Source organism: Pseudorca crassidens, chromosome 6 (assembly GCF_039906515.1).
Source record: "Pseudorca crassidens isolate mPseCra1 chromosome 6, mPseCra1.hap1, whole genome shotgun sequence".
Taxonomy (NCBI): Eukaryota; Metazoa; Chordata; class Mammalia; order Artiodactyla; family Delphinidae; genus Pseudorca; species Pseudorca crassidens.
Genome location: NC_090301.1, coordinates 21,353,397 through 21,380,490, shown reverse-complemented (window position 1 = coordinate 21,380,490; position 27,094 = coordinate 21,353,397). Strand labels below are relative to the sequence as shown.

The following is a 27,094-nucleotide window of genomic DNA, read 5'->3' as shown; positions in this document are numbered from 1 at the left end:
CCAGTATTGTATGATAGTTAAGTCTCCCCCCACTCACTATCATCTCCTGGAGGACTGGGACCCTGTCATTGTAATTATTACACTCACAAACAGTCCACATTCAATATTCATGTATGGAATAAATGACACTTAGAAAGGTAAAGAGAAAAATGGCTCTCTGTTTGACCACAACCTTTCTAGTTGTACGTGATGAGGTAGCTTCTGCATATTAAAATAAGGCACTTTAAAAAACTATTTTTCAAGATTAGGTTATAATTTAGTGAGTTACAAATGCAGACAACTTTTGGAAATTCTGATAGGCAATCTGAGAGCTTTATAAAGCAAATATTAAAAAGATTCACCATGAATTCCTTGCAAGACAAGACTAACTTTAAAATGGAATTCAACTTATCAAAATTGATGTATAGGACTTTCCTGGTGGTGCAGTGGTTAAGACTCCTCCTGCCAATGCAGGGGACACAGGATCAAGCCCTGGTCTGGGAAGATTCCACATGCCATGGAGCAACTAAGCCCATGTGCCACAACTACTGAGCCTGAGCTCTAGAGCCCGTGAGCCACAACTACTGAACTGGCATGCCACAACTACTGAGGCCCGCGTGCCTAGAGCCTGTGCTCCGCACAAGAGAAGCCACCGCAATGAGGAGCCCATGCACCTCAACAAAGAGTAGCCCCCTCGCCACAACTAGAGAAGTGCGCAGCAACGAAGACCAAACGCAGCCAAAAATAAATAAATAAATTTATTTTTAAAAATTGATGTATAATTTTCAACAAAGCATATATTATACTGTTAGGAGAACCGTTATTCCTTTCTTCTTCTGTTTCCAGGAGGAAGCTTCTACTCCCAGGTGGGGAAAGAATTGAAATACACATTTCTAGCCCAGGTCCAACCCTCAGCCAGGTTTCCCTGAATTAGGAGGAATAGCTAATCTCATTAATAAAACGGAAAGGAGAAACAAGGTCCCCTGGATTAGCCACTGCCTCTGCCCATCACCTTCTTTTCTCCGATCTTTCTGCCTTAAAGATGGGCATTAACTGCTCTAGTTCCCAGAGCAGAGCACAGGCTGACAAGGCATGGAAATCTGACATCTACAACTCTTCCTGAATCCACATTAAGAAGTTAAGCCTCATTAAAAAAAAAAAAATCCTCAAGAATACTAAGGTGATTAATGCCTGACTTTGTCCAGGGCCTCAAATAAGAGATATAATGAAAATATAAATAGGATTATTCACAGGAATTATCGAATTAGAAGCTTACTAAATTATCACTAATTACTATCTAAACCCTGAAGGCTTCAGGAAAGTTATCTAATATTAGCAGAGCTATACTGGGACACAACTTTAAAAGGCTATTTATTTTAACTGCTATATAAACTTGAACCAGGGGGCAAAAGTATTACAAGGCGGAATGCTGCAGTGCTGGGTAGAACCAGAAACCTAAATTTCCATTAAAGGAATGGTTAAATAAGTTGTTACATATCCATACAATAGAATACTATATAACTTTGAGAAGAATGAAGTACTACTATATGCACTAGCATGGAAAGAAAAAATTACAGAACAGTAAGAATACTACAGTCACAGTTTTGTAAATAACAAAATACACACAAGTGTATATGTGTGCATGTGGGTGACTCATAGAAAATCACCAGGAAAGGGATTTAGGAGATGGGCAGAATGGGAAAGCTCATTTTTTTCTTTTATATACTTCCATACTACCTGAATTTATTGCAATGCTCTTATTTTATAATAAACTAGAAAATTATTAGACGATATCCTTCTCCTCACCCTTACGCTAAATGATTTAGATGGACTTTTTTTGTTGTTTATATGAGTTGCTAGAGAAATTCAGAAAGCTTGATAAACTTACTTAGAACAAGGTACAGAAGTAACTAGCAAATAATGAGTTATTTCCACATCAGAGGCATTTGTAGCCAAATATATTGCTTTTCTGCTTGGGCCGATACTGATTCCTTTCAATCTTCAACTCAGAGTGCTATATGTAAGCACCTTCTAGGTCCCTGGTGTTGATAAGAGCCTAGTCACCAGAGCAAGAAAGAGTGCTGTCTTGCCTCACAATTTCCACTTGCAATTCCTACTTTCATTTCACCCACTGTCAACAGAAAGAGAATGACTAACTTGAGGACAGAGACAAGGATTTAGCTTGAATTCAATGTGAATGGTCTTAGGTTCAATATTCTTTGATGGAATCAGGACTCCTCTGGTCTAAGAGCATCTGTCAAATAGAGGAAGAGGGTTTCAATTCTGTTCCCTACATCCTGCCCTTGTGAGCTAGGGCTTTCAGCATCCTCTCAGAAAAGGGACAGTCAAAATCATTTGGATGTGAAAGACAACACAATAATCACTTTAAAAAGCATGCCTCGGGGGGTTCCCTGGTGGCGCAGTGGTTGAGAGTCCACACAGGTTCGTGCCCCGGTCCGGAAAGATCCAACATGCTGCGGAGCGGCTGGGCCCATGAGCCACGGCCGCTGAGTCTGCGCGTCCCGAGCACAGGCTCCGCAACGGGAGAGGCCGCAACAGTGAGAGGCCCACGTACAGCAAAAACAAAAACAAAACAAACAAACAAAAAAGCATGCCTCGGACTTCCCTGGTGGCGCAGTGGTTAAGAATCCGCCTGCCAAGGCAGGGGACACGGGTTCGAGCCCTGGTCTGGGAAGATCCCACATGCCGCAGAGCAACTAAGCCTGTGCATCACAGCTACGGAGCCTGCACTCTAGAGCCCGCGAGCCACAACTACTGAGCCCGCGCGCCACAACTACTTAAGCCCACATGCCTAGAGCCCATGCTCCGCAACAAGAGAAGCCACCGCAGTGAGAAGACCACGCACTGCAGCGCGCAAAGAGTAGCCCCCGCTCGCCACCACTAGAGAAAGCCTGCGCACATTAATGAAGACCCAACGCAGCCAAAAATAAATAAATAAAATAAATAAATTTATTTTTAAAAAGCATGCCTCAAAATCCAACTTGTAATTCACACCAAAAAATAGGAGCCTTCTCACTGGAAACTGAATTGGCTAACATTTTATTTTATTTGCCCAATTTAGGTTTCTATAACAATTTTCAGGAAACAGCCATTAATCCTGGAATAAAAAAATAAAGCTGAGCAAGTCAGAGTAAAAATTATTTGTATACTCTTTCACTGAAGGAAATGCATTTCCAATACATTACTTTTTTTTTAAGTACATTGGAAGGTTGAACCAGGATCTGACCAATCTGCTGTGAAGCCTGGTATCTGACCTTCACAGAAAATGATAACCGATTCTACTTTTCTAATGGATTTTCCTGAACAGGGTTAGAGTTTTGGTGTTGGAAGTAAAGTGGGTAGTAATGGTGATGAAGCTACACCAGGGTCAGATTAAGAAATGCTAATTTTCTTTTTTTTTCTTATTAAGATGTATTTTTTCCTTTTTTTCAACATACTTTTTTTAAGTTCATATGCTGTGCCGGGCATGAGAAACACAATGGTAAGCAAAGACAACTTACATGTTCATTAAAAAAAATTTGAAAAATGAGTACAGTTTAACGACTCATCATTCAAATCATTTCCAGAAAAAGTAGTTGCTGATAACAATATTACAAACTTCTTTTCAGTCTTCTTCTGCATATATATTTTTCATTAACAATTAAATTGGAATGCTCTATTTTGTTTAGAATTCTGATTTTTTCAATTATATGGTATGCATTTGACAACAAAATCTTCAATAGCAAGATGTTTAAATAGCAGCATATTTCATTGTTACTGATTTAGTCTTTTCCCTTATCATGTTTCACTATTCAACACTACATTCTTGTACACAAATCCGTGCTTGTCCCTGATTATTTCCGAAGAGTAAATTCCTGAGAGAGGAATTACTAGGTCATACAGCACAAATACTGTTAATACTTTTGGATTTTTTTTCCCAAACTGACCTCTAGAAAGCTTGTAATAATTTACATTCTTGCCTCCCTTCTCACTTCCTCATCAACACTTTCATTTTCCCCAATGTTTTAAAATTCTGTTAAAAAACCAATGGCACCTTTTTATTGCTATATTTTGCATTTCATTGCCAAAAAAGTTGACTATTTTTTCATATACTTACTGCTTTTTTTTTAGTTCTTGATTTAAAATGCTTGGCCCATATCAGAAGCCTATCTTTCTATCAGTTGTTAGATCTTTTCCTTATTTATTTATGAGATCTCTTTATATAATAAATTTATTGTACATTGTAAATGTTTTTCTTCATGTTCCTTCAAACTTTATTCACATATATTTTTTAATTCAATGAGGATATACACCTTCATATTTATCTATTTTCCCTTTTGTGGTTTCTTTCCTTGTTTATTGCTTATCAAGTCCTCCCTTCACCCAAGTTAAGGTAAATATTTCAAGAGATTCGAGAAGATTATATGATGGGAGACTTTTACCTTTTCCAGTTAAATGAAGTCTTCCCATGTTTCCTAATCATTCATTAGGCAATAAATAGAATTTATTTATTTATTTGGCCCAGCAGCACGGCTTGTGGGATCTTAGTTCCCCGCCCAGGGATCCAGCCCAGGCCCAGCGGCAGGAAAGCCCTGAGTCCTAACCACTAGATCGCCAGGGAATTCCCTAGAAAGAATTAATTTTAAATTCACATCCATAATTAGTTCCATAGCATGATTCCACACGTCTCCTTAATCCCCACCTCGGACACAGTATCTTTGGCTCTAAATTTTCCCTTTAGTTTACAAATAGTGGTTCATCATCCACCGCTTCTCCACAACTTTTCTTAGAACTCCCCTCTCTCCACTCTCCCTCGCGGTTTAAATTTCGCCCACAGCTACACTTCCTTTGCTTTGCAACTTCACGCTCTCCTAAGCCCGCCTCTGGCCCCCTGGCTCCCGACCCCAGGTTCCGCCAGCTTCTAAGGCTCTCTCGCTCTGAGTAACCTAGCCCAGAGGCCTGCTCACGCACCTAGATGCAGGAGCTCGGTCGCGATGGCCTTTCCGATGCCCGTACCCCCGCCGGTGACGATGGCCACTTGGTGCTGCATCAAGCCTGCTGCCAGGCAAACTCACGGCCACGGGACATTTGAGTGATAAAGCGTAGGCCAGGTTAAGTCAATGGGCCCACGCCGCCTTATAAATATGCCGGACATAGGGCTCACGCCGACGTGACCGCCCGGGCCCCGCCCCGCCCCGCCCCGTCCACTCGCGCTGCCTCGCGTCGCCCCGCCCCTCTCCATAGCCCCGCCCCACCCCGCGCGGCCGCCTCAGGGGCTCTCTATTCTCCCAGCGCAGAACCGCTCCCCCAAGGCGGCGTCCTTACCGTTCAAACTGTCCGCCTGCCTATCTCCCCGGCACGTGTAGGTGAGATTCTTTGTTCCTTGTGTGTGTGTGTGTGTGTGTGTGAGTGAGTGTATGTGTGTGTGTGTGTGTGTTATTTCGATGCTTTTGGGAAAGGGAGGAAGACAAAAAGCGGGATTGTGCTCTATTTGAAAAATTCAATCCTCAGTGCTATAGCTCTCACGGTTAATTAAAATTAAATCTCCAGTGCATCTGGGTAAAGAGAGGCTGCAGCTCGGGAGCCTCCCGTATTGCCTCCTTCCTTGCTGCGCCCGCCCGCATTGGAAGTCCAGCGATGCTCTGGCTCCAGCTGCTGTGTGCAGCTGGCTGGGAAGGAAAGGGGCAACCTTAGCTGAGGGCGGAGAAATCCGGCTTCATCCTCCGGAAGGGATGGGAATGAGAGGGGGAGAGGGGAAATACAATTGTAGTTATCCAGAGAACCAAGATAATAAATGATTTTTAGAAAAAACTCAAGCCCACCTCCACCTCATCTCCCTCTCCTCACTGAGGAATGAAGGGAAGAAGGAAACTTTACCAGATTTGAGATTTGATACATTTCTGCTGGGCTGCATAAATTGATGAGTCCAAAAGATCTTTCCTCGAAGGGTGTATGCTTCCTGCAAGAATGCATCTGTAGGTGTGTGTTTGAGATCCTACCCTCTAGTTCATTCCTTATGCAGGGGAGCGAGCCTCCTGAGGATGGGGGAAATTTCTCATCCGTGTTTTGGTGCCCATTAACAGTGATTTATTATTCAAATTCTCCATCTTGCTTCCTGCTGTCAACCCACCAGAGTGGGATTACACCTGGACTAGCCTGGGGAGACTTTTCCTGAGAACTTGACAAATCTAGGGAATATGTCAGGTGCTGTGGTCTTAACAATCCAGGCAGGATCATGTTTCTAAGTCTGTTGTCAGAGTGTTGCAGGAAGGGGGAACCTTTCCAGGGCCTGAGAGTGGGCTCTTGTCTAACACTCGGAAAAGAATTGTTGGAGGAGACACATGTGCTGACAAAGAAAGAGATTTTATCGGGAAGGGGTGCCCGGGCAGAGACCAGTAGGGTAAGGGAATCCAGGAGGACTGCTCTACCACGTGGCTCACAGTCTCAGGGTTTTACGGTGATGGGGTTAGTTTCCAGGTTGTCCCTGGCCAATCATTCTGACTCAGGGTCCTTCCTGGTGGCTTCCACATCACTCAGCCAAGATGGATTCCAGCGAGAAGGAATCTGGGAGGTTGGTAGGACATATGGACCGATGTCTCCTCTCTCATTTTGACCTTTCCTGAATTCTTCCAGTTGGCGGCAGCTTGTTAGTTCCGCGTTCCTTACCAGGACCTCCTGTTTAAGATAACTCATGCAAATGGTTACTCTTGGGCCTGGCCAGGGTGGGTGGTTTCAGTCAGTGGTTCCCCTAACAAGAGTACTGTATTTTCCCCAGCAAGGTATTAAAATAATGTAAAAACAAACAAATGCCATCATTCTTTTGTTGGGTCCACCACTGAGTTAGAGTGAATTGGAAATGGATCTGGTTGAGAGTGGAATCAAACATCACTTCCTCCCTGTTCCTCCATCCCCCTGCCCTCCTCTGACCTCCCCTGAGAAACACCTCCCCCTCTGTCTTTGTTGCTGACAGATTCCAATCAACACTGCTTAAAGAAGGGAAGCTATCTCTTCCACTTCTCATTTGCTGGATAGTTTATCAAGGAATCACTTCTACTAACTCAGTTCTAAGAGGTTTCTTATTCCGAAAAATTCCAGGCTTGCTTTCTTGGGAGGAAGGAACAATTTAAATTTCTTTCAAAGGTACTTTCATTGAAGATCTAATTAAATGTGATTTGTGACCTGGTCTGGACTTGGGGATTTATGGAACTCTGCCAGGGCGGGTCACCATGGGCCTGGCTGTACTGCAGCCTCTGTGTGGTGGCTGAGTGGCCTCAGAGAGGGATTCTGCAGTCCTCCAGTGAAAAGGTGACTGGACTGGCTTCAAGCCAGTTTTGCTTGCTGAGGATGGCAAGGAGCCATTCCTCAGCCTCAGGGAAGCTATGAGCAGTCAGAAAGCTCATTTTCACAGTCCAAAGAGAGCCTGTGATTAAGGGAGATGTGGAGTCTCTTCAAGAGATCTTTTGTTAAAAAGAAAAAGGCGTGTCCTCTCTGCCCCTGCCTCTGACCTCAGTCAGGGTTTGAATGTCTGCTAACCCCGAAAGGCCTGGAGGCACAGGAGTAGTTCTGCCTCTCGAAGGCTCTTTGTTTCCAGATTTTAGCTCTCACTCTTGGTTGAGCCCTCTCTTCTCAGGGCATCCGTGCCCCGCTGCAATGACTGTCCCTTTGGCCAAATCAAATGCTACCTGGCACTCTGCATCCCTGCCCCCTTTGTCCTGGGGAAAAAGGCATCACCATGGCTATGATCTTGCCACATTCCCACTCTGTCATACCCCTTAGCACTCCCTCCGTTCATCTTCTGAGATGCTCTTGCTTCTCACCCATCTTCCACCCCTCCCCCACCCCATCTGCCTAGTAACTTCATTTTCTCCCCTTCACGAAGCAGCTGCTGGCTCAGACTGACAGGGGCCTGTGGGATTCTCAACATTGAGACAGAATCTCGGTGCTGAAGGAATATCAGTGAGGCATATCTAGCCCCGCCTGCCTTGATGTAAAAGCAGTCCTGAGCCAACTTATATAAGTAAGATTCTTAACCAGTTCACAATATTCAGCCAATATTTATTGAGCACGTGTCTATTCTAGACATGGGGGTTACGGTACAGTGGACAAGACGGTTAGGTGTCCCTGCCTTGGTAGAGTTTATGTTCTAGGATGTACACATGTTGGTAGTTGGGGGTGGAAGGAGTATGTGTGCCATGAGAGGTAGGACAATAAATAAAGATCAGACAATAAAGGTCAGATCTAACCGCCCTTACACTGAAGTTGCTCAAGCTCCTTATACCCAGCTACCTTCACTATCGGGAAGTATTTCCTCTGTAGACAGTCAGATGCCCCCGAGATGATGAACCAGCCTCAGTGCGGGAGCCTTTCAGGACCAGGAGACGAGAGAAATGCTGCTCACAGGACCACAGAGGAAAAGGCTGCAGCCTGACTGTGCTCACAGTCAGCCACAGCAACGGGCTGGAAGCTGCGACTTCTAAGCTGCCGTCCCATCATCGTTCCAATCACTCGATACTGGTCTGAACCAAATTTCCTTTCATCTTTGCATTGGTGAGACGGTCTCTCTGGGAGTGGCTAATAGTAATTTTCAGTGGTAAAATGGCAAACATTTTATTTCCTGGTTGGCCTAGCACCTCTAATGGTGGCAAACCAAGATGCTAACGGGGGAGTTTGGCCACCCCAGACAGGTGATATGTAGCCCTCTGAGTGACAGATACACAAGTCAGAAAAGAACTGGAAGAACAGCAGGGCTGGAGCAAGGCACAGCTCACTGTAGTAGTCGTAAATGAACTTGAAAATGATGATACTTTACCCACTTAGCCCCGGTTCAGGTGCCCTGGAAGAGGCAGATGTGTTAATAGCAGTGAAGGTGCAAAAAGTCAATTCCTAATTGTACTTAGTTAAACCAGTGGAGCAGGGCACCCTAATTTGGAAGCATTATAAGCCAGAGACAGCAGAATGGCAGCCTATCTATGATTTGTTTTGGTTGTTTGTCCACGTGGTAATTTATTTAAATTTGGACTAATTGCAGTAATTAAAATCAGGAACTTTCTCATGAAATTTCAGGCAACCCATACCAAATGGACCTGAATTTCTCTATGAAAGCAGTTGGCTTGGTGGGAAGAAGAGAGGAGAACAGTAACTTGCTATTTTAGATGAGACCTGAGTGAGCTTTATGTTTACCACAGCCCCCACCATTCCCTGTGTCCAGTTGCTAAGGCTTGGTGTCATTGCCATTTATTAGCTTTTTCCAGCCACTCTTCATCCATATATGTTACTTGCTTCCCTGCAATTAATCTGAGAGCAGAGGCTTCAAAACTTCCTGGCTTCTCCACCTACCAAGCCCACAAGTTCTGCTGAGTATCTGGGTGGGTTTGGAGAAGGCCCTGGATCAGGTGTGCTTCAGTGACCACCTAGGAACAGAGAATCATGAACAGACTCCAGGGAAATCATGCCTGATGCTGAGAGGTCCATGAAGCAGCAGTGAGCCACCACTGGAGGTGGGAGTGGGAGTTAGTGACCAAGTGACAGGATGGGAGCAATGACCAAACTTCCTGCTGATGACTCAGCTCTACCAAGGCACTACACCTGGGTAGGTAAGTTCATTTTGTGGTGTTGTGAGTTTGGGGGTGTTCACTGACTGCTTAAGACCTGTTGGGTTTCTTTTAATAAAACTCTAGAGGAGTACATAGGCAGCTAGTGTGATTGAAGCGTTGGAGTTATTCATGAGGGAGATGGTATAGCCTAGGATGGCAGGACAGGGAGAGGCCAGATCACACAAGTCCTTAGGCCACATGAAAAGTTTGGATTTCATTTTATACCAATGGGAAGTCACTGGAGGATTTTAAGCAGAAAACGGCCTGATTTTATGTATGTTTTCAAAAGATCTTTCTAACTGCTAAGTGGAGAATTGATTTGAAGACAGCAAGAGTAGAAGCCAGAAGATATGGAGCATTTTTAGAACCTTAGTAAGAGATGATGGCCTCTTAGACCAGAGTGGTAGCAATGAAGATGGGGAAAAGTGGTGGATGCATTTAAGAATTATCTGGAGAATTTTCTTCAAGGGTGGCTTAAAACCAGTTATTTTATGCGTAAGTTCCAGAGTCTGAGTATATACTTTAAAACCTATTTTTCCCCCCCAGAATGACTGAGGAGTCAGAGCTAATGGTGGATTGAGGTTAACAGTCTGCAGTATCACATTCGTTAATAATCTTTGGACTGGGGGTGGAGGTGGAGGATGGGCGAAGCCTACCTTCCAGGAAAAAGAGCAGAGTTCTGTGTCTTCTCTTAATTCTATTGGCTAAAACCTTGGAAACTAGAGAAATTTTCTTCCTACCCTCTCTCTTATGATATGTAAAAGAAAGGAGAAATGTTCAAAACCTGCTTCGCAGCTCAAATGCTAACAGCATAATAAAGTGTACAGAAATGAGGAAAATAATTAAGCCTTCCTCTCTTAACCCTTGTTCACATCATATTTACAAATAGGCATTTTCCCTTCCCCTTTGCCTTACCGGGTCCACAAGTACGTACTGAGTATCTGCTACATGTCCAGCCCTGGGATCTTCCCATTAGAGGTAAAGAAGTGTAAGACAGTTCCTGACTTCTAAAATTTTATAATCTTCAGTGGGGAGATGAATGAAAAATCATGAAGCCATTCATAATCGGTTCAAGATGATATGAAATGCTGCATAATTAAGCACTAAGAGAGTATGGTACAGATGACAAATACTACTGGAATACAGAGTAGGAGAAGGCAGAAGAAAGGGATTGGAAACTAACATCTATGAAGCATCAACTCATACTAGGCATTGGACGCTCGAACACTCATGTCATTCTCACCTCCCTCCTACAACAACAGGATTGGGGTCGGGGAGAGACATGTAGGCTGGGATGGTCACAGAAGGGAACATGAGTGAGTGAGTCTCTTGAGCCAGGCTTGAAAGAGGTGGAGAAGAGTGAAGAAGGTGAAGGAACCGACATAAGTAAATGTGTCAACTAGTCATGTTATGGGGAATGGGAAAAACTGCTGTGGAACCTTAGGATGGAGCATGAATATGGAGAGCCTCAAACACCAGGCAGACCCTTGAGATATATTTTAGTCAGAAATGGCAAGATAGTGATGATTACTGGACAACATAAAAATATCTTGTGTCATTAATCACCATTTAAAACGGTAGAGGAAGAATTCTGAAATGGAAGGCAGAGGAACTTACGTGGAGGAAGCAGTGTAGGGGCTGTATTCTAGCATATGATGGTAGTAGAAATTGAAATGAACACATTACCAAAGCGATTCCATAGGAATGAGTGGCAGGACTTAGAGACTGATTAGTAATAGGGACATAGGAATATATCCTTAATATAAGAGATGGATTCATCAAAGACAGCCCTAGAGGTTTAAGTATAAAATCTGGGGTAAATGTTGGCAGGCAGCAAAGCATGGTGAATAAAACATGGGCTCTGAAATTAGCAAAGCTGAGTGTGAGTCACAGCACCATTACTATGTAACCTTGAGCAAATTACTCCTCTGCATGGGGATAATAATAGTACCTCCTTCCTTGGTTTGCTGTGAGGATTACACAATAATGATTATTGAAAAGCACTTAGAACAGCACCTAGCACACAGTCAACATCCAGTAAGTTTTAGGTATTACTATTATTAAGTCCAGATGTCCTCATTGCAAAATAGTGCTTGTTCTGTTAGGAATTGTGCAAGTTAGGCTTAAATCCAGTTCTCTCACTTCTTTATTTAACATGGAAGAGCTTAATAACGTCAAGTGAGGACATTAGAACCTACTTTATCACAGAAAGCTCCTGTATTCTGGATCTTCCCATTTTTAGAACATCATGTGCTCTTAGAGACGTCACCAAATGAATTTCATAGTCCAACAAGCTCCATGCATAAGAATGTGAAGGTAATGGTACTTATTTTGTTCAAACAGGCAAAGTCAGGCTGTGAAGATTTAGTGAAACCTTAATTCCACCTGTGGGCATTTTCAGTTCTGTGGCTGAGCACCTCATTTGTTTCAGTCACTGGGCTATGTGCCCAAGATACAAAGGTGATAAGACCCAGTACCCACCTTCCATCCAGTGAGGAAACAGGAAAGAAAATTAACAATTAAAGGATGAAGGAGAAGTATTTAGGTGATACTTGGACAATGGAGGAGAGCTACCCGCTGAGAAGGTTGCTCAGACTTTGGGGAGTTTTGGCATTCAAAGAAATGTGATAGAGTCAGTCTTGGTACCTGGTAATACAGAAGGTGCATCGTATTAAGACATGGAATTTGCTTCAAATTGAGTGGCACTTAGCGCCTAGTTAGATTTTTGTCTGTTTCATAATCCTCCTCATTCCCCACCCTGCCCTGACTGGGCCAGTCCACTAAACGTTGGGGCCATTTAATACAAATAAGAGGAGAAGTTTTATTGTTTGGGATACAGAGACACGAAAGAGTGTGCATGTGGCCTTGAAAGAAAGGAAGTACTCAGAGAGCACTGAAACAAAATGAAGATTTGAGAATTGGGAACAAAAGTAACAAAAAGCTGGCACCCTGGAGTTACTGAGGGTAAACAGTCTCCGGGTGCCTGGGGCAACAGAACTGTGAGTAGAGTCTACTTACAGTCTACTACAATTCTCAATTATAAATACAGTTATTTGGAAATTAGGACATTTGTTTGGTAAATAATTCAGAAACTTTTCATATCAGTAGAAGCTGCCACTGTTCTCATTAAAGAAAGGTATTTAACAGTATAATTGACAATAATGTTATATAACAATGGCGCCACTTGCCTCCTCCACTAAGTTTAAAACTGGGTTTGTTAAAAGCACATGAGGGACTTCCCTGGTAGCGCAGTGGTGAATCTGCTTGCCAATGCAGGGGACATGGGTTCGATCCCTGGTCCGGGAAGATCCCACATGCCGCGAAGCAACTAATCCCGTGCGCCACAACTACTGAACGTGCACGCCTAGAGCCCGTGCTCCGCAACAAGAGAAGCCACTGCAATGAGAAGCCCACGCACTGCAGTGAAGAGTAGCCCCCACTCTCTGCAACTAGAGAAAGACCGTGGGCGTCAACGAAGACCCAACACAGCCATAAATAAATAAATTTTTTTTTTTTTTTAAAAAGGCCCATGAGAGTATTCTGGCTAATAAATAAAGAAGAAATGAGAGAAATAGAATGTCATCATTTTTGTAACACCTAATGAACGAATGGGTCTGGCCGATAGTCGTCAATGGCTACTAATTTCACGGAGTCAAGCAGATATTAGCTACCTTCTGATGGAAATACAAAACACCATCTATAACATCTTGCCAAAACAACCAACCAACCAAAAAACATTCTAACCCAAATCTGAGTAAGCCTCTTTATTTAGCTACCAATTTATAGGAAATATGTGGTTCAGAGGAACATACTATGGGGGTTGCAATCCTCAAGATCTAGGCTATGAGAATCTGCAAGGTAAATGACCTTTCTTTAACAAATAAATAGAAAGGAAAAGGAAAAAAAAAATTGGTTGGGGAACATATGGACCTGTTCCGTCCAATATAGTAGCCAGTAGCCACATGTGGCTATTTAAATTTAAATTGGTTAGAATTCAATAAAATTTAAGATGCATTTCCTGGGGAATTCCCTGGAGGTCCAGTGGTTAGGACTCCACACTTTCACTGCCGAGGGCCCAGGTTCAATCCCTGGTCGGGGAACTGAGATCCCACAAGCTGCTCAGCGTGTCCAAAAAAATAATAATAATAAAAATAAAAATCATTTCCTCAGTTGTACTAGACTCATTTCAGGTGCAATGGCAGAAAGTTCTATTGGACAGCGCTGCTATAGACAGAGGTGTGCGATCTGTTTCCATTGCATAGATCTTATTTGAATCCTAATTCAAGAAAATAGAATTTAAAGTTTTAAACAGGGAAATTTGAACTGACCAGATATTTAACGATATTAAAGAATCGTTTAAATAATTAGGTGCGATAATGGTATGGTGATAATCTTTTTTTAAAAAGAGAGTTCTTATATGTAAGAGGTACATGCTGAAAGAGATACAGATGAAATGAAATGATATCTGACATTTGCTTTTTTTTTTTTTTTTTTTGCGGTACGCGGGCCTCTCACTGTTGTGGCCTCTCCCGTTGCGGAGCACAGGCTCCGTTCCGGACACGCAGGCTCAGCAGCCGTGGCTCACGGGCCCAGCCACTCCGCGGCATGTGGGATCTTCCCGAACCCGGGCACGAACCTGTGTCCCCTGCATCGGCAGGCGGACTCTCAACCACTGCGCCACCAGGGAAGCCCTGACATTTGCTTTTAAATAATATGAGGAGATAAAACAAAATTGGCTACTAATATTTTGATTATTGTTGAAATTGGGTGAGAGGTACAGTAACGATTCATTCGAATTATTCTCTTTGCTTTTATAAATGTTTGCCACTTTCCCTAATAAAAATGTTCTCATTTTACATGTTTGGAACGTTCCATAATATAATAACATTTTTTTAAAAGAAGCAGACAAGCAGTTACCTGTTATTTTGGCTGTGTTGGATCTTCGTTGCTATGCGTGGACTTTCACTAGTTGCGGCGAGTGGGGGCTACTCTTTGCGGCAGTGCGTAGGCTTCTCATTGCGGTGGCTTCTCATGTTGTGGAGCACAGGCTCTAGGTGCACAGGCTTCAGTAGTTGTGGCAGCAGACTCAGTAGTTATGGCTCGCGGGCTCTAGGCTCACAGGCTTCAGTAGTTGTGGCACACGGGCTTAGTTGCTTCGTGGCATGTGGGATCTTCCCAGACCAGGAATCAAACCCACGTCCCCTGCACTGGCAGGCAGATTCTTAACCACTACACCACCAGGGAAGTCCTGCAGCTACCTGTTTAAATGCGACTGGCTGGGTATTTGCTAAGTGGCACCTCTTTAGCAATAGCACTCAAAACATTCCGTTCCTCTTAATGGCTCCATGTACCAAAAACACAGACCGATCAGCTTCTTCCTTAAAAGATGTTGTATAGACTCTCTTCTCTCCCACCTCTTTTTACCTGGAGAACAAAAGAGGAGAAAAGTGTGCATTCTTTCCACTGGTCTCCCAGAAGGTGATAGTACGGATCCCAGCCATTCTGGGATCTTGGGCCAACAAGAAGCCAGGAGACAAGTGTCTTTATAGAATATCAGAGAAGGCATGGTTAGTGGAGTTGTGCCATTGTTGGATGGCTTGTTCAAAGTTGCATTCAACCATTTGAGTATAGTTGTAACGGCTGACCCAATAGCCAGAAGCCTGGAGTGCTGGTGCCCGCCATAGCAATCTCCATCTATGGTGAGAGGAAGAATGGTCCTTAATCTGTCTGTAAGGCTTCCTCACCCAACTTCCTTATACTTGGCATCCCCCAGCTAGATTGATGAGTTTTGCATAATATATGCAACACAAAATATGGCAACACAAATAATATTTTATTAACAATGATTCATTCCTGTAAAAGTATTTCCATAGCACTCCCAAAATAAACTTTTATGAGAAATAAAGGGGGGCAAAGGCTTCTGCCAAGTTGAGGACCACTTCCTAAACCCCTCTCCAGCTCACCCTATTCATTCCCTGTTGATGATTTTGCTTTCCTATCTTTCAGGTGCAACTCATCGTTGGAACGTCTTTGCATAGCCCCATCCTGGAAGAAGCTCTGTGATGTGTGGATCGTGAGTTTGCTCAAGCAAATTGGACTCTTTACAAGGAATAGCTAGATTTGAAGACTAGGATGGAAGAGCCAGCACCAGTGGAAGGCCAGGGCCAGCTCCCAAGCCCCCACCAGGGCTCTCTGAGGAAAGCCATGGCAGCTGCCCTGGCCCTTGATGGGGAATCCACACTGGGTCGCAGGAAAAAGAAGAAGAAAGAGTCCCGCCCAGAATCTATTATCATCTACCGGTCAGAGAGTGAGAAACTGGATGAGGAGCGTGGGGAATTAGAAGGTGGAGATCAGCCTAAAGAGGAGGAGGGAGATGATTTCCTAGACTATCCTGTGGATGACGGTAAGTCTCTCTGGGGCCACCTACTTAAAGCCACAGGAAGGAAACCAAATGAGGATCCTCCAGAAGACAGACAGGCATTTGCTCACTGACGTACTTCTTATTGATACATTTCTTCTCGCAGTGTTGCAGCCTTCATTCAACAAATCAATAGTATTTGTTGAGCATTTATTATGTTCTCTTCTAGGTGATACAGAAGAGATCTCTGCCCTTTTGGAACTCCTTGTGTAATGGAAGAGACCGATTTATACACAAAAAATAGTAATACAAGACAACCATGCTAACTATTTAATACATGTAAGATAAAGAAACTAATATTTGACTTTCGTAATAATCAGGAAAATGCAAATTATAACAACGAGTTATAGTAATCCTTCACATGTAGGATGGCCAAAAATTGGGTAAAACATGATAACATCAATGTGTGGAAATGGATATATTCTCGTATACCTCATGTGGAAGAGGAATCCGCTTCAGGGAAATCTGTCAATATCTATTAAATTTAAAATTCAAAATATGCATAGCCTATGTCCAAGAAATTCTCAGTATCTACCTCATGCCCATGTGCGTAAGGAAGCATGTATAAGAATGTTTGTTGCTCTTAAGGAAACTGTGGAGTGTCCATATTAAGTGTCACTACACAGCAATAGATGGATGAGGTAGATCTCTGTGTCGATGGTCACCCCTAAGACATACGCCCACGGTGAACAAGATGAGCAATGCCCCTGCCTTCATGCAGTTTACCTTCCAGTCAGGGGAAGACAGCAAAAAGTCAGCAGATAAGAGACAATTACAGGTAGTGGTATGGGTTCCAAAGACAGTAAACCTCAGTGATGGGAAGATGAGCAAGTGAGGGAGGCGGGTGGAGGGAAAGATTGCGTGGTTGGGGATGCCTCTCGGAGGAAGGGACGTTTGCTCTTGAGGCAGGCCCATTCTGTCCATCTACCAGCCAGGGGGCTAGGAGTCCACAGGGCCTGGGGGACATGCCAACCGAAAGCCTATACCCTCCTCCCATCCTCCACTTCTAGACTACACTTCACATACTAAGGACTGTGGACTTTGCTGTTTCACTACCTGCAATCTCACTGCTGGGATGGCCAAAGAGTGGCTGTTTGGTGAGGGTGGTGGTGATGGTAGTGATGGTAGTGGTGGTGACGATGGTGATGCTGGTGGTGGTGACGATGGTGATGATGGTGGTGGTGATGGTGGTGATGCTGGTGGTGGTTGTGGTGATGCTGGTGGTGGTGATGCTGGTGGTAGTGGCGGTGATGCTGGTGGTAGTGGTGGTGATGATAGTGATGCTGGTGGTGGTGATGCTGGTGGTGGTGATGCTGGTGGTGGTGGTGGTGACGCTGGTGGTGGTGATGGTAATGCTGGTGGTGGTGATGATGGTGATGATGGTGGTGGTGATGGTGGTGATGCTGGTGGTGGTGGTGGTGATGCTGGTGATGCTGGTGGTGGTGATGCTGTTGCTGGTGGTGGTGGTGGTGGTGGTGGTGATGATGGTGATGCTGGTTGTGGTGATGCTGGTGATGCTGGTGATGATGCTGGTGTATTTTTGTTGGGGAATGTGTGTATGTTGTGCGTGTGTATGTGTGGTGCCTGTGTGTGTACAGAATTTGGATATGAAGGCTGGGATGTCCACCAGCATATGAGGAGGACCCTCTCAGAGAAGCATGGGGTTAGGAATGAGGAGAGAAGAGGGGTGGGCTGCTCATCAGTATAACACACACACAGCACCACCTTTACACACAGTAGCTGATACTCAGAAACAGTATTTTCACAGCACTTGTAAACTAGAAATAAGGTCACTATGAAGTAGTGTCTGTGGTAGAGTTCCTCACTCCCCTCCATATCACAGACATGATAGAGGCCCAGAAAAGTGGAGAGAGAATGAGAAACAAGTTTAACCTGCTTCAGGGCCCTGATGTGAGAGTTTACCATGGGAGTACTAACCCCTCCCCTGAGGGAGACCCATTCAGTCCATCGTGGAAACACTGATTTCGTACCGTGTCAGGGGCTATAATAATGGACATTCTTGTACTCAGCTCCAGTCTCAGAGGATGACGCTCTGATGAAATGTCTACTCTTCTGATCTTGACTTTCCCCTTTTTATGCCCTGCAGGTATGTGGAACATGCCTGTGGACAGCCGCTATGTCACATTAACTGGGACCATCACCCGAGGGAAGAAAAAGGGGCAGATGGTGGATATCCATGTCACGTTGACAGAGAAGGAGCTGCAGGAACTCACCAAGCCTAAAGTGTCTTCAAGGGAAATGGCACCTGAAGGCAGAAAGGCCTGCCAGCTGGGAGCAGACCGTGGGCCCCACGTGGTCCTCTGGACGCTGGTCTGCCTGCCTGTGGTTTTCATCCTCTCCTTCGTGGTCTCTTTCTACTATGGCACCATCACCTGGTACAATATCTTTCTTGTGTACAACGAGGAGAGGACCTTCTGGCACAAGATCTCATGTTGCCCCTGCCTCATTCTCTTCTATCCAGTGCTCATCATGGCCATGGCCTCTTCCCTGGGCCTCTATGCTGCCGTGGTCCAGCTCTCATGGTCCTGGGGAGCATGGTGGCAAGCTGCCCGGGACATGGAGAAAGGCTTCTGTGGCTGGCTGTGCAGCAAACTGGGTCTGGAAGACTGTTCTCCCTACAGCATTGTGGAGCTGCTTGAATCTGACAATATCTCAGGCAATCTGTCCAACAAGGATGCCACCCAGGAGGTAGAAACATCCACTGTCTAAACTCCCAACAACTTACTTGATTCTCTGGTCTCAGTAGCCTGTATATCATCTTCCAATTTCAGAATATTCCTTCTTTAAATTATTCCTCCCCCGCCTTCCCCCGTACACAGTTCTTCTGGAAAATTTTAGCTCACACTGATCTGTCCTACCATCTTGTTGGTTTCCAGGAGGGCGGAAAACAGAAAAGCAATCTGTGCCCAGATAGTCCATCCAGTGGATAAACTCTTCTTCATTCCTTGACCTAAGATGACCATTTTTCTGAGACAAGGGAGCTCAGGTGTGTGTCAGTTCAGGAGCTTGGAGGTGTTCCTGGTGCCTGGAACCCAGGGGAGATGTGACTAAATGTGACAGCGAGAATAAGGAGGCTCACGGGAGACCCAAGTCCACCAATAAGATAATAGATAGGGATGGAGTGAAATATTTAAGAAGCAGGCTGCAACAGTGTAGCAGAATGTAAAGATATGTGTGTATCACTTAGATTTTGATTTATATATTAAATATAATTAAAATCCAAATATCAGTAGTTTAAACAAGATAGAGGTCTGTTTCTTTCCTGTATAGAAGAAGTCTGGAGGCAGACCATCAGGGAAATTGATGAAGCCATCAGAATCCCAGGCTTTTTTTATTCACCAACCCTCACTGCCTTTATCCTCAACACCCAGTGCTGACTACATCTCCAGTCATCACATCCCTGTTTCGGATAGAACAGAGGAAAGGGCAACGAAGAGCACATACACCCTCCTAGACTAAGGTGGCTTCTCAGAAGGCCCCCTCAACACTTCTTGTATCTCATTGGCCAGACGGTAGTCACATGACCTCACAAGCAAGAAAGGCTGGGAAATGTAGTCTTTTGGCCGGGCAGCTATATTCTAAATGTTTGGGTTCTGCTAATTTAAGAGACAAGGAAATAATGGCTATTTTGGTAGGCAAGTAAGAATCTCTGGCTCACAGTAATTATTTAAATACATTCAGATCCAAAACTGCGAGTACAGTTTTATTTATGTATGTATTTATTTATTTATTTAAGCCTAAATATTACACAGAGAATTTATACATAGATACTAGCTACATATACTATGCATAAACCACACGTAGATATTAGCAACTCATGTATGTTGCAATTAAATATCTATAATGCCATGTGGTTTCAGGTTTTTTAGAAAGGAAGAGTGAATAGTTGAATACAATTATATCATAGTAGCATAGCTTTCTTCCCGGTAGTGAAGGTGGGCCTGTGTGGTGATGTTTAGTTTAATGTACAGATGAAAGACTGCAAAGGGAGGCATTGCATATGTCAGACTTTCCCCCAGCAAGGTCAGCAGCCCCAAGCACAAGAAGACAGTTAGCTTTGTGTGGTTTGTCAAAGCTCACTCAGAGCCTCACTCACTCAGAACTTTCTTCTCACAGCAAACACAGTCTTTGCTGTGCTGAAAAGCTTGGGTCTTCATGGACGCTGAGGGTGTAAACCAGGTGGATCCAGATCAATAGATTCTGAACTTTCAAAAAATATTCCTGAGGGTCTCTTTCCAGTTTCAAAAAAATCAAATCCTAAGAGGTCAAGCAGATTTTGGAGGTTTGAGTCCTTATAAGAATAGCTGGTGCCCTATTCATGGTTCATGTCTCAGGAAGAAGCTGTTGAAAGAACTGCTGTGAATCAAACCAGATGGGTCAAGCAATGCTGTCCCACAGAAGGCCAGGACATTTGCCTGATGCACGGTGCTGTACTCCACCTTCAGAGGAAACCCCTCCTTTTTAAAAATAACTATTATTAGTTTGAGAAAAAAAACAACAACTGTGTCTAACACGTTTGAAGATAATGTTGGTGCTCTCTGGTGCTTTTACAGAGATATAAACAATTGAAATGAAGACAAAGAAAATAAAAATAAAATCAGATTAACGTTTGCTCACTTTGTCTTTGAGTTTCTCCAAAATTGCTTTGAACGCTTCAGTTTTCAGAAAAGGTTGAGCGTGGTGACTATTTTATATATGTATAATGATCTTAATATGGGTCCTTATGTCTTGACTCTTCCAATAGACCACCAATTTATGAGGATTCTGTTTAGCTGGATTTTTTCCACAGATCACAGATTTACCTAAGCTTACATTAGGAAGTTGCAGCCACATTTGTCACATTTTTTTCGGGGGTTAAGGAAACAAATGGCCAAGGCGAAAAACAGTCATGATTAGGACAAGGATAAGATGTCCCTGGCAGAATGAAGGAGGGTGGGGTCAGGGTAAGGAGCGTGGGATACCTAGGTGAAGTTGATGTAACCCTCACCCTAATTGGGCTCGCCACCTAGTGGAAGAAATAGGCTCATAAAATAAAATCATTTCAAAAGGGCTCAGAGAGGTATGTAAAAGCCTAGACCTGAGGAAGGAAAACTTAACCAAACAGACCTAAAGCAATCTCATCCTTGCTGTCAGCAAATACCTAGAGAATTTTAGAGGAGAAATTAGAGAGTTAAATGCCATACTTGAACATTCTGTTAGCTCATAGTTACCTACTCTTCATGGTGAATATCAGGAAGGAGGACTATGCTTTCCAATTGCTCTGTAGCCATAATATTCTGAGCTTGGTAAACCATGTCTGATCCAGTATGATAATGCCAATGTTCCCAAGCCATCTTGTCCATCGACATTAGGCAGCACTCTTCATTTCAAGTCCAAGGGGACCAAAACCCCTGTTATCCATGATTTCTAATAAAACAAGGTTCTAAATCTTAAGAAGAACTAATTTTAGATGACTTGAAAGTTTCATTGTGTCATTGATACCAGGCCACCTAGGGCTTAAGTTTTACAGTGTTGCAAATGATTAGAGGCCAACATCAGAAATTTTACCCTCCTTGAATGTAAATTGGTGCAGCCACTATGGAGAACAATATGGAGGTTCCTCAAAAAACGAAAAATAAAAAAAAATAAAATAAAAAAACGAAAAATAGAACTACCATATGACCCAGCAATCCCACTACTGGGCATATATCCAGAGAAAACCATAATTCAAAAAGACACATGCACCCCAATGTTCATTGCAACACTATTTACAATAGCCAGGTCATGGAAGCAGCCTAAATGCCCATCAACAGATGAATGGATAAAGAAGATGAGGTACATATATACAATGGAATAATACTAAGCCATAAAAGGAATGAAATTGGGTCATTTGCAGAGATGTGGATGGACCTAGAGACTGTCATACAGAGTGAAGTAAGAGAAAAACAAATATCTCATATTAACGCATATATGTGTAATCTAGAAGAATGGTATAGATGATATTTGCAAAGCAGAAATAGAGACAGACATAGAGAACAAACATGGATACCAACGAGGAAAGGGGGGGCGGTGGGATGAATTGGGAGATTGGGGTTGACGTATATACACTATTGATACTATGCATAAAATAGATAACTAATGAGAACCTACTGTATAGCTCAGGGAACTCTACTCAATGCTCTGTGGTGACCTAAATGGGAAGGAAATCCAAAAAAGAGGGGATATATGTGTACACATAATGCTGATTCACTTTGCTGTACGGTAGAAACTAACACAACATTGTAAAGCAACTATATTCCAAGAAAAATTAATTTAAAAAAAAGAAAATTTCCCCTCTTCGATTAATTTAATTACTAACATGAGCCTGTTGAAATACATTCTAGGCCCAAGATGAAGCCACTCCTGCTTAGGTGCCGCATCAGCAAACCAAAACTTAGGTCACTTTTGCATCCCTTTACATGTTCTGCTTGACCAGAAATGTAGTACAATCGTCCCTGGCATCAGTGGTGGATTGGTTCTAGGACCCCTGTGGAGACCAAAATCCACAGGGATGCTCAAGTGCCTTACATAAAATGGTAGTACAGCCGGCCCTCCATATCTGTGTTCTCCACCCTCAAATTCAATGAACCAGGGGTTGAATTTGACCTGCAGTCGGTTGAACCTGTGGTTGCCCAACCCATGCATATGGTGGGCCGACTGTATGTCCAGTCAGCCAACCCCCAAACAGCAAGGCAGCTCGGGCTCTATACTTCTTTCCTTGTTCCTTCTTGCTCCAAACAAGGCTGACTATGTGGCCGCAGCCAATCCGATATTTTCTATTTTTCTCTTCCTTATTCGTTATTATCTATCCTGTAAAAGCTTCCTGCCTTTGTCTCATTTTGTTGTCCTTTGAATGGAAACAGTCTGTTTCATAAAGTGTTAAATAAAATTTGTATCGTTGAAATTGTCTTCTTTAATCATTTCTAACAAGCATTTTACATGTTTTTTTAATGGTATTTTAAAATCACATAGAATATGGTACATCACCACTCACATCTTTCTGGGATATAAACTTTTATTTCATATTTGTACCACATTAAGATTTTAAACTAATTTTTCCAATTGCCCATATAAACATTGTTACACCTCTGTCAGAACACAAAGCCTGCACATTTTTATTTTGTATAATGTTCATGAATTCATCACTTATGTAGTTCACTCTCAGAGCAATATCAAACTCAAACACACTTCAGCAACTTCAATTGTAATTTCAAAATAAAATTCTTTACTTGCTCTTGTTAACTACTCTTAAGGGATGCATATTCTACACTACAGCAAGAGTTTAAAATATCCCTATTGTTCCAGTTATCTCTAGTTGCGTAACACGTAAAACTTACTGGATTAAAATAACCGTCATTTGACTTATTTGCTGGTAATTCTGCGATTTGCGCAGAGCTTGATGGAGATGACTGGTCTCTACTCAATATCTCTCTAATGCTGGGACAGCTCCCTTGGGGATGCAGCACCTACTCTCAAGATGGCCTCACTTGCATTTCTGCCAAAGTGGTGCTGGCTGTCATCTGGGTGGGCCCCTGGGGCATTGGTGCTCAGTGCTGGTATCAGTTTGCTAAGGCTGCCATAACAAATACCACAGACTAGGTGGCTTAAACAACAGAAATTAATTTTCTTATATTTCTGGAGGCTGCAAGTTTGAGATCAGGGTGCCAGCACAGTTGAATTGAGCCTGAGGAGAGCTCTCCCCTTGGTTTTCAGATGGCTGCCTTCTGCATATTCATATGACCTCTTCTTTGTGCAAATGGCTGGTGGGGTTGGTGAGCAGGGAGTCAGTGCAAGCACACTAACTCTCTTTATAGTGGCACTAATGCCATCATATAGGCCCCACTCTCATGACCTCTACTAACTCTAAGTACCTCCCAGAGGCCCCATTTCCACATACCATCACATTGGGGGTTAGGGCCTCAAAATATGAATTTGGAGAGGACACAAACACATAACCCCTAATAGTGCTCCTCCGTGTGGCTTCCCACATGGCTAGGTTGGGCTTTCATAGCATGTAGTCTTATGGTAGTCAGTCTTTATATATGGTATCTGGCTCCCACTAGAGTGCAAAAACCAAATCTGCCAGGTACTCTGAAAGCTTTGGTCCAAAACTGGCCCAGTGTCACTTCCACCACATTTTATTGCATTTTAAGCAGGTCCTAAAGCCAGCCCAGATTCAAGGGAAAGGGACTGTATAAGGATGTGGATGCTGGGAGGCATGGCTATTGGGGGCCATCCAAATAATGATTTTCCTTTTCTTATTTCATCCATTTCCCTCATATGCCACAGTGGCTCCCATGCACTTCTCTTTCTGTCCAAAATGCCCCTTCTCCTCTACTAGCCATAGCCCATCACCTCTTATCTTTACCCTTTCCACCTAATTCTTTATCACACAAATCTAAACCGATCCTGAACTGACAGGCTGAAATGGAACCAAAAAAGTCAGAATCCTTTCGTTGTGGAGGAAGAAGGGAGTCGCCATTTACACTGTCACATTGGTAATGTTTGTCCCTCACCCTTGATTAATGGAGGCCCTTTGCCAGGAGAAGTAGTGCTTAAAGTCCATATCCATTCTCAACACCATCGCTGCCTAGCTGTCTGGAAGTGTATGATCCTAAAGACTTCTATAAGGACAGTGGACAGATGCAAACAAGCACACGCACTAGAATTTTAAAAATTTTTCCCAGGAAACAAATCTGTATTGGAGGGTGTGTAGTGTGAGAAAGAGAGGGGGGAGGGGACAGAGAAAGTACAAGAGGAAGAGAAAAAAAGGGAAGGAAATAGAGACTAAACACAAGATAAAATCATGGGCATAAAGCATAGACATTGCCTTCACCATGGTGAGTCTCCAGTAATTCTATTTACCTGTCATATGAAAAATACTTTAAAAATAATATTTCAGCCTTAAAAGAACTCCTTGAATCGAAAACTAGATGAACCCTCTAGGCTCTGAAAGCACCGTCTGAAAGTGTCTGACTCTCCTGGCTTCAGTGTGTTTATAACTTAGGCTCCCTCAAGACCCCTCCCTCCTCATGGCCCCTCCACGTCTTTCCAGCTGCAGGCCTGCTTTACCCAGGTCTGATTTTCAAGAGGGACAGAAGCTGATTGGACTTAATGTTCTAGGCTGGCAGACACTTTGCAGGTTCCCAGACGCTTCGTCCAGTCAGCTCTCAGCTTGTGGGTCATCTGGTACAGAAAAGAGCCTTTTCTGTGTAAGGTTCAACTTGGACCTGCCTCCCTCAAAGAGTCAAGGGCTGCAGGCTGGACAGTTTCCTTTGAAAGGGGGTGGAGCGACTGTCAGGCACCGAAATTGATAGCTGCCATTTCTAGAACATCTCCCTAGATTCGTTTTCTGGAATTAAACCTCACTTCTTCCTTTCCAACCTAGCGACGCTTCTAAGTATTGGGAGATCATTAGCAGACGGTGTTTCATGCCTCCAGGCCTTTTTACATCCCATCTCCTTTCCAAGGAAGAATCTTCTTTCCACTTTGATTGCCTGGAAAACTACTTTTCCTCCAGGAGTTGGATCTAAGGTCATCGCATCTGTCGTCTTTCATTATTTTTAGAAGAAGAAACAGAATTTTAGGGAAGTTAAGTGACTTTTTGGATTCATGCTCATATTCAGGGAAATCTAACTCCAGATATCTGACATAAAACGCTGTAGGCATTATTCTCAGTGTGAGAAAAGGGGAATGAACCTTTCCGAGAAATGATTCCTACCTCTAGCGATTTGGAAAGCCCGAAGACCACACAGCTCCTCAACAAGGGGAGAAACGCAGGGGCTCTGCGCATGCTCAGAATGTCGACGTACAGTTTCCCCGCCCCTTCCGGCCTCAACGGAAAGCGGCTCTTCCTGCGGCCCTCCAGCTCCGCGTCCGGCGGAACTGAGCTTCGGCGCCGCAGGTTCCCGCTCGGAAGAGGCGACCAAGGCGCTTGCGGAATGTCAACATGGCGCGGTCGGGGAATAAGGTAGGAACATCTGTAGGCTTGGGCCTTGCCTGTGCCGGGGGTCCAGAAGCAGGAATCATGGGATCACGGCGGTGCCAAGGAGTGAGGAAGAGAGATCCCGGTGGTGGGCTGGATCAGTAGGGCCGGGGTCGAGGGTTGCGCTGTGAGAAAAGCTGGCGATTTGGTGTCTTAAGGCGGGAATTTGAGCCTCGCGCACTCCCCACCCCCGTCGCCTACTCAGCCCTTCCATCCTCCCACTTCCTCTCCACCGGTCCTCATCCTGCTTTCCATCCCACTCGGACCTCCCCTCCGTACCTCTCTATCCCAGCCTACCCCCGACTCCTCCATTACTTCTGAATCTGGGTTTTTAAAATCTGTGAGAATGGAAGTTAGCCACGAAACGAACCAATCCCAGAGGCCTGTAAAACTTAAGAGAAGGATTGAGTAAAATAACTTGAAATGTAAAACGTCTTATTACCTCTATAATAATCTAATATTTCGCATTTATTGCGAAAGCTTACTCTGGTGAGGCACTGATCTAACGCTTTATTCCGGTCTCATTTAATCTTCACAACAAGCCCATGAGTTGAAAACTTTTATGCCCAATTTACAGGTGAGAAAACCGAGACCTAAAGAAAGTGAAGTGATTAGCCCAAGGTCACCCAGTCCACAAGTGGTAGAATCTGAATTTGAACACAGGCTTTCAGCTTTCAGAGTCCGGGAGAATGTCTCTCTTGCTAGGAATCTATGACCCTCAGTGACCCAGGTTAATAACATGATCAGTTTTTAAAATGGCATTTTCAATATAGGCAGAGCGTGGTAGTTGTCTCTGAAGGGTCTCTAGAGGGAGGTGTGTTCCAAGGACTTGTTCATTCATTCATCCATCCATCGGTCTATCCATCCATCTATTCAAAACTAGGCCCTTTATTAGGCATTTGGTATACAGATAAACAAGATAGGAGTTGGAGCAGCTGATCCCTAGTCTTCTCCACTCCCCATACGGAAATGCTGATTAAAATGATTATGAACATATGCCACTCACCTCCTTTATTCCTTTCAGCTGCTGAAAACTTTCAGCGCTAATGAAGCAGCTGTTTATGGCAGGTGGACTTGCAG

The 27,094-nt window shown here is 43.7% G+C and overlaps 3 protein-coding genes and 1 long non-coding RNA gene across 11 annotated transcripts in view; 2 read left to right on the top strand and 2 right to left on the bottom strand.

Annotated features, from left to right (window-relative positions):
* The window catches only part of MREG (melanoregulin), a 117,292-nt gene extending 112,123 nt beyond the window's left edge, over positions 1-5,169 (bottom strand). For all 6 annotated transcript variants that reach the window (XM_067740674.1, XM_067740673.1, XM_067740678.1 and 3 more), the window contains exon 1: positions 4,951-5,169. The gene's annotated coding sequence lies outside the window, so the exon portion shown is untranslated. The remainder of the gene's footprint in view (positions 1-4,950) is intronic.
* A 38-nt stretch (positions 5,170-5,207) lies between these two features.
* Positions 5,208-20,622, top strand: TMEM169 (transmembrane protein 169). Of its 2 annotated transcripts, none has more exons than XM_067740671.1 (3): positions 5,208-5,341; positions 15,579-15,975; positions 18,098-20,622. In XM_067740671.1, the coding sequence occupies exons 2-3, from the start codon at positions 15,705-15,707 to the stop codon at positions 18,718-18,720; spliced, it is 894 nt and encodes a 297-aa protein (XP_067596772.1). In that variant the 5' UTR covers positions 5,208-5,341; positions 15,579-15,704; the 3' UTR covers positions 18,721-20,622. The 2 variants fall into 2 exon arrangements, with proteins under 2 accessions (XP_067596772.1, XP_067596771.1); XM_067740670.1 differs by having other exon boundaries at positions 5,229-5,345.
* LOC137226245 (uncharacterized) lies at positions 6,332-25,888 on the bottom strand. 2 transcript variants are annotated; one of them, XR_010944263.1, is made up of 3 exons: positions 25,751-25,888; positions 14,490-14,996; positions 6,332-6,654 (listed from the first exon to the last, which is right to left on the bottom strand). It is a non-coding gene; the product is annotated as an uncharacterized lncRNA (long non-coding RNA). The 2 variants fall into 2 exon arrangements; XR_010944262.1 differs by lacking the exon at positions 6,332-6,654 and having other exon boundaries at positions 8,014-14,996.
* Positions 25,871-27,094, top strand: part of XRCC5 (X-ray repair cross complementing 5) — a 98,120-nt gene continuing 96,896 nt past the window's right edge. Inside the window, exon 1 of the mRNA XM_067740669.1 lies at positions 25,871-25,999. Within this exon, the coding sequence (XP_067596770.1) occupies positions 25,979-25,999 (21 nt within the window). The 5' untranslated portion in view covers positions 25,871-25,978. The remainder of the gene's footprint in view (positions 26,000-27,094) is intronic.

Excerpts from the sequence above, each read along its gene's own strand:
- TMEM169 (XM_067740671.1), top strand. The coding sequence starts at position 15,705 with ATGGAAGAGCCAGCACCAGTGGAAGGCCAGGGCCAGCTCCCAAGCCCC. Across the intron at positions 15,976-18,097 it reads AGACTATCCTGTGGATGACG|GTATGTGGAACATGCCTGTG; the intron begins GTAAGTCTCTCT and ends TATGCCCTGCAG.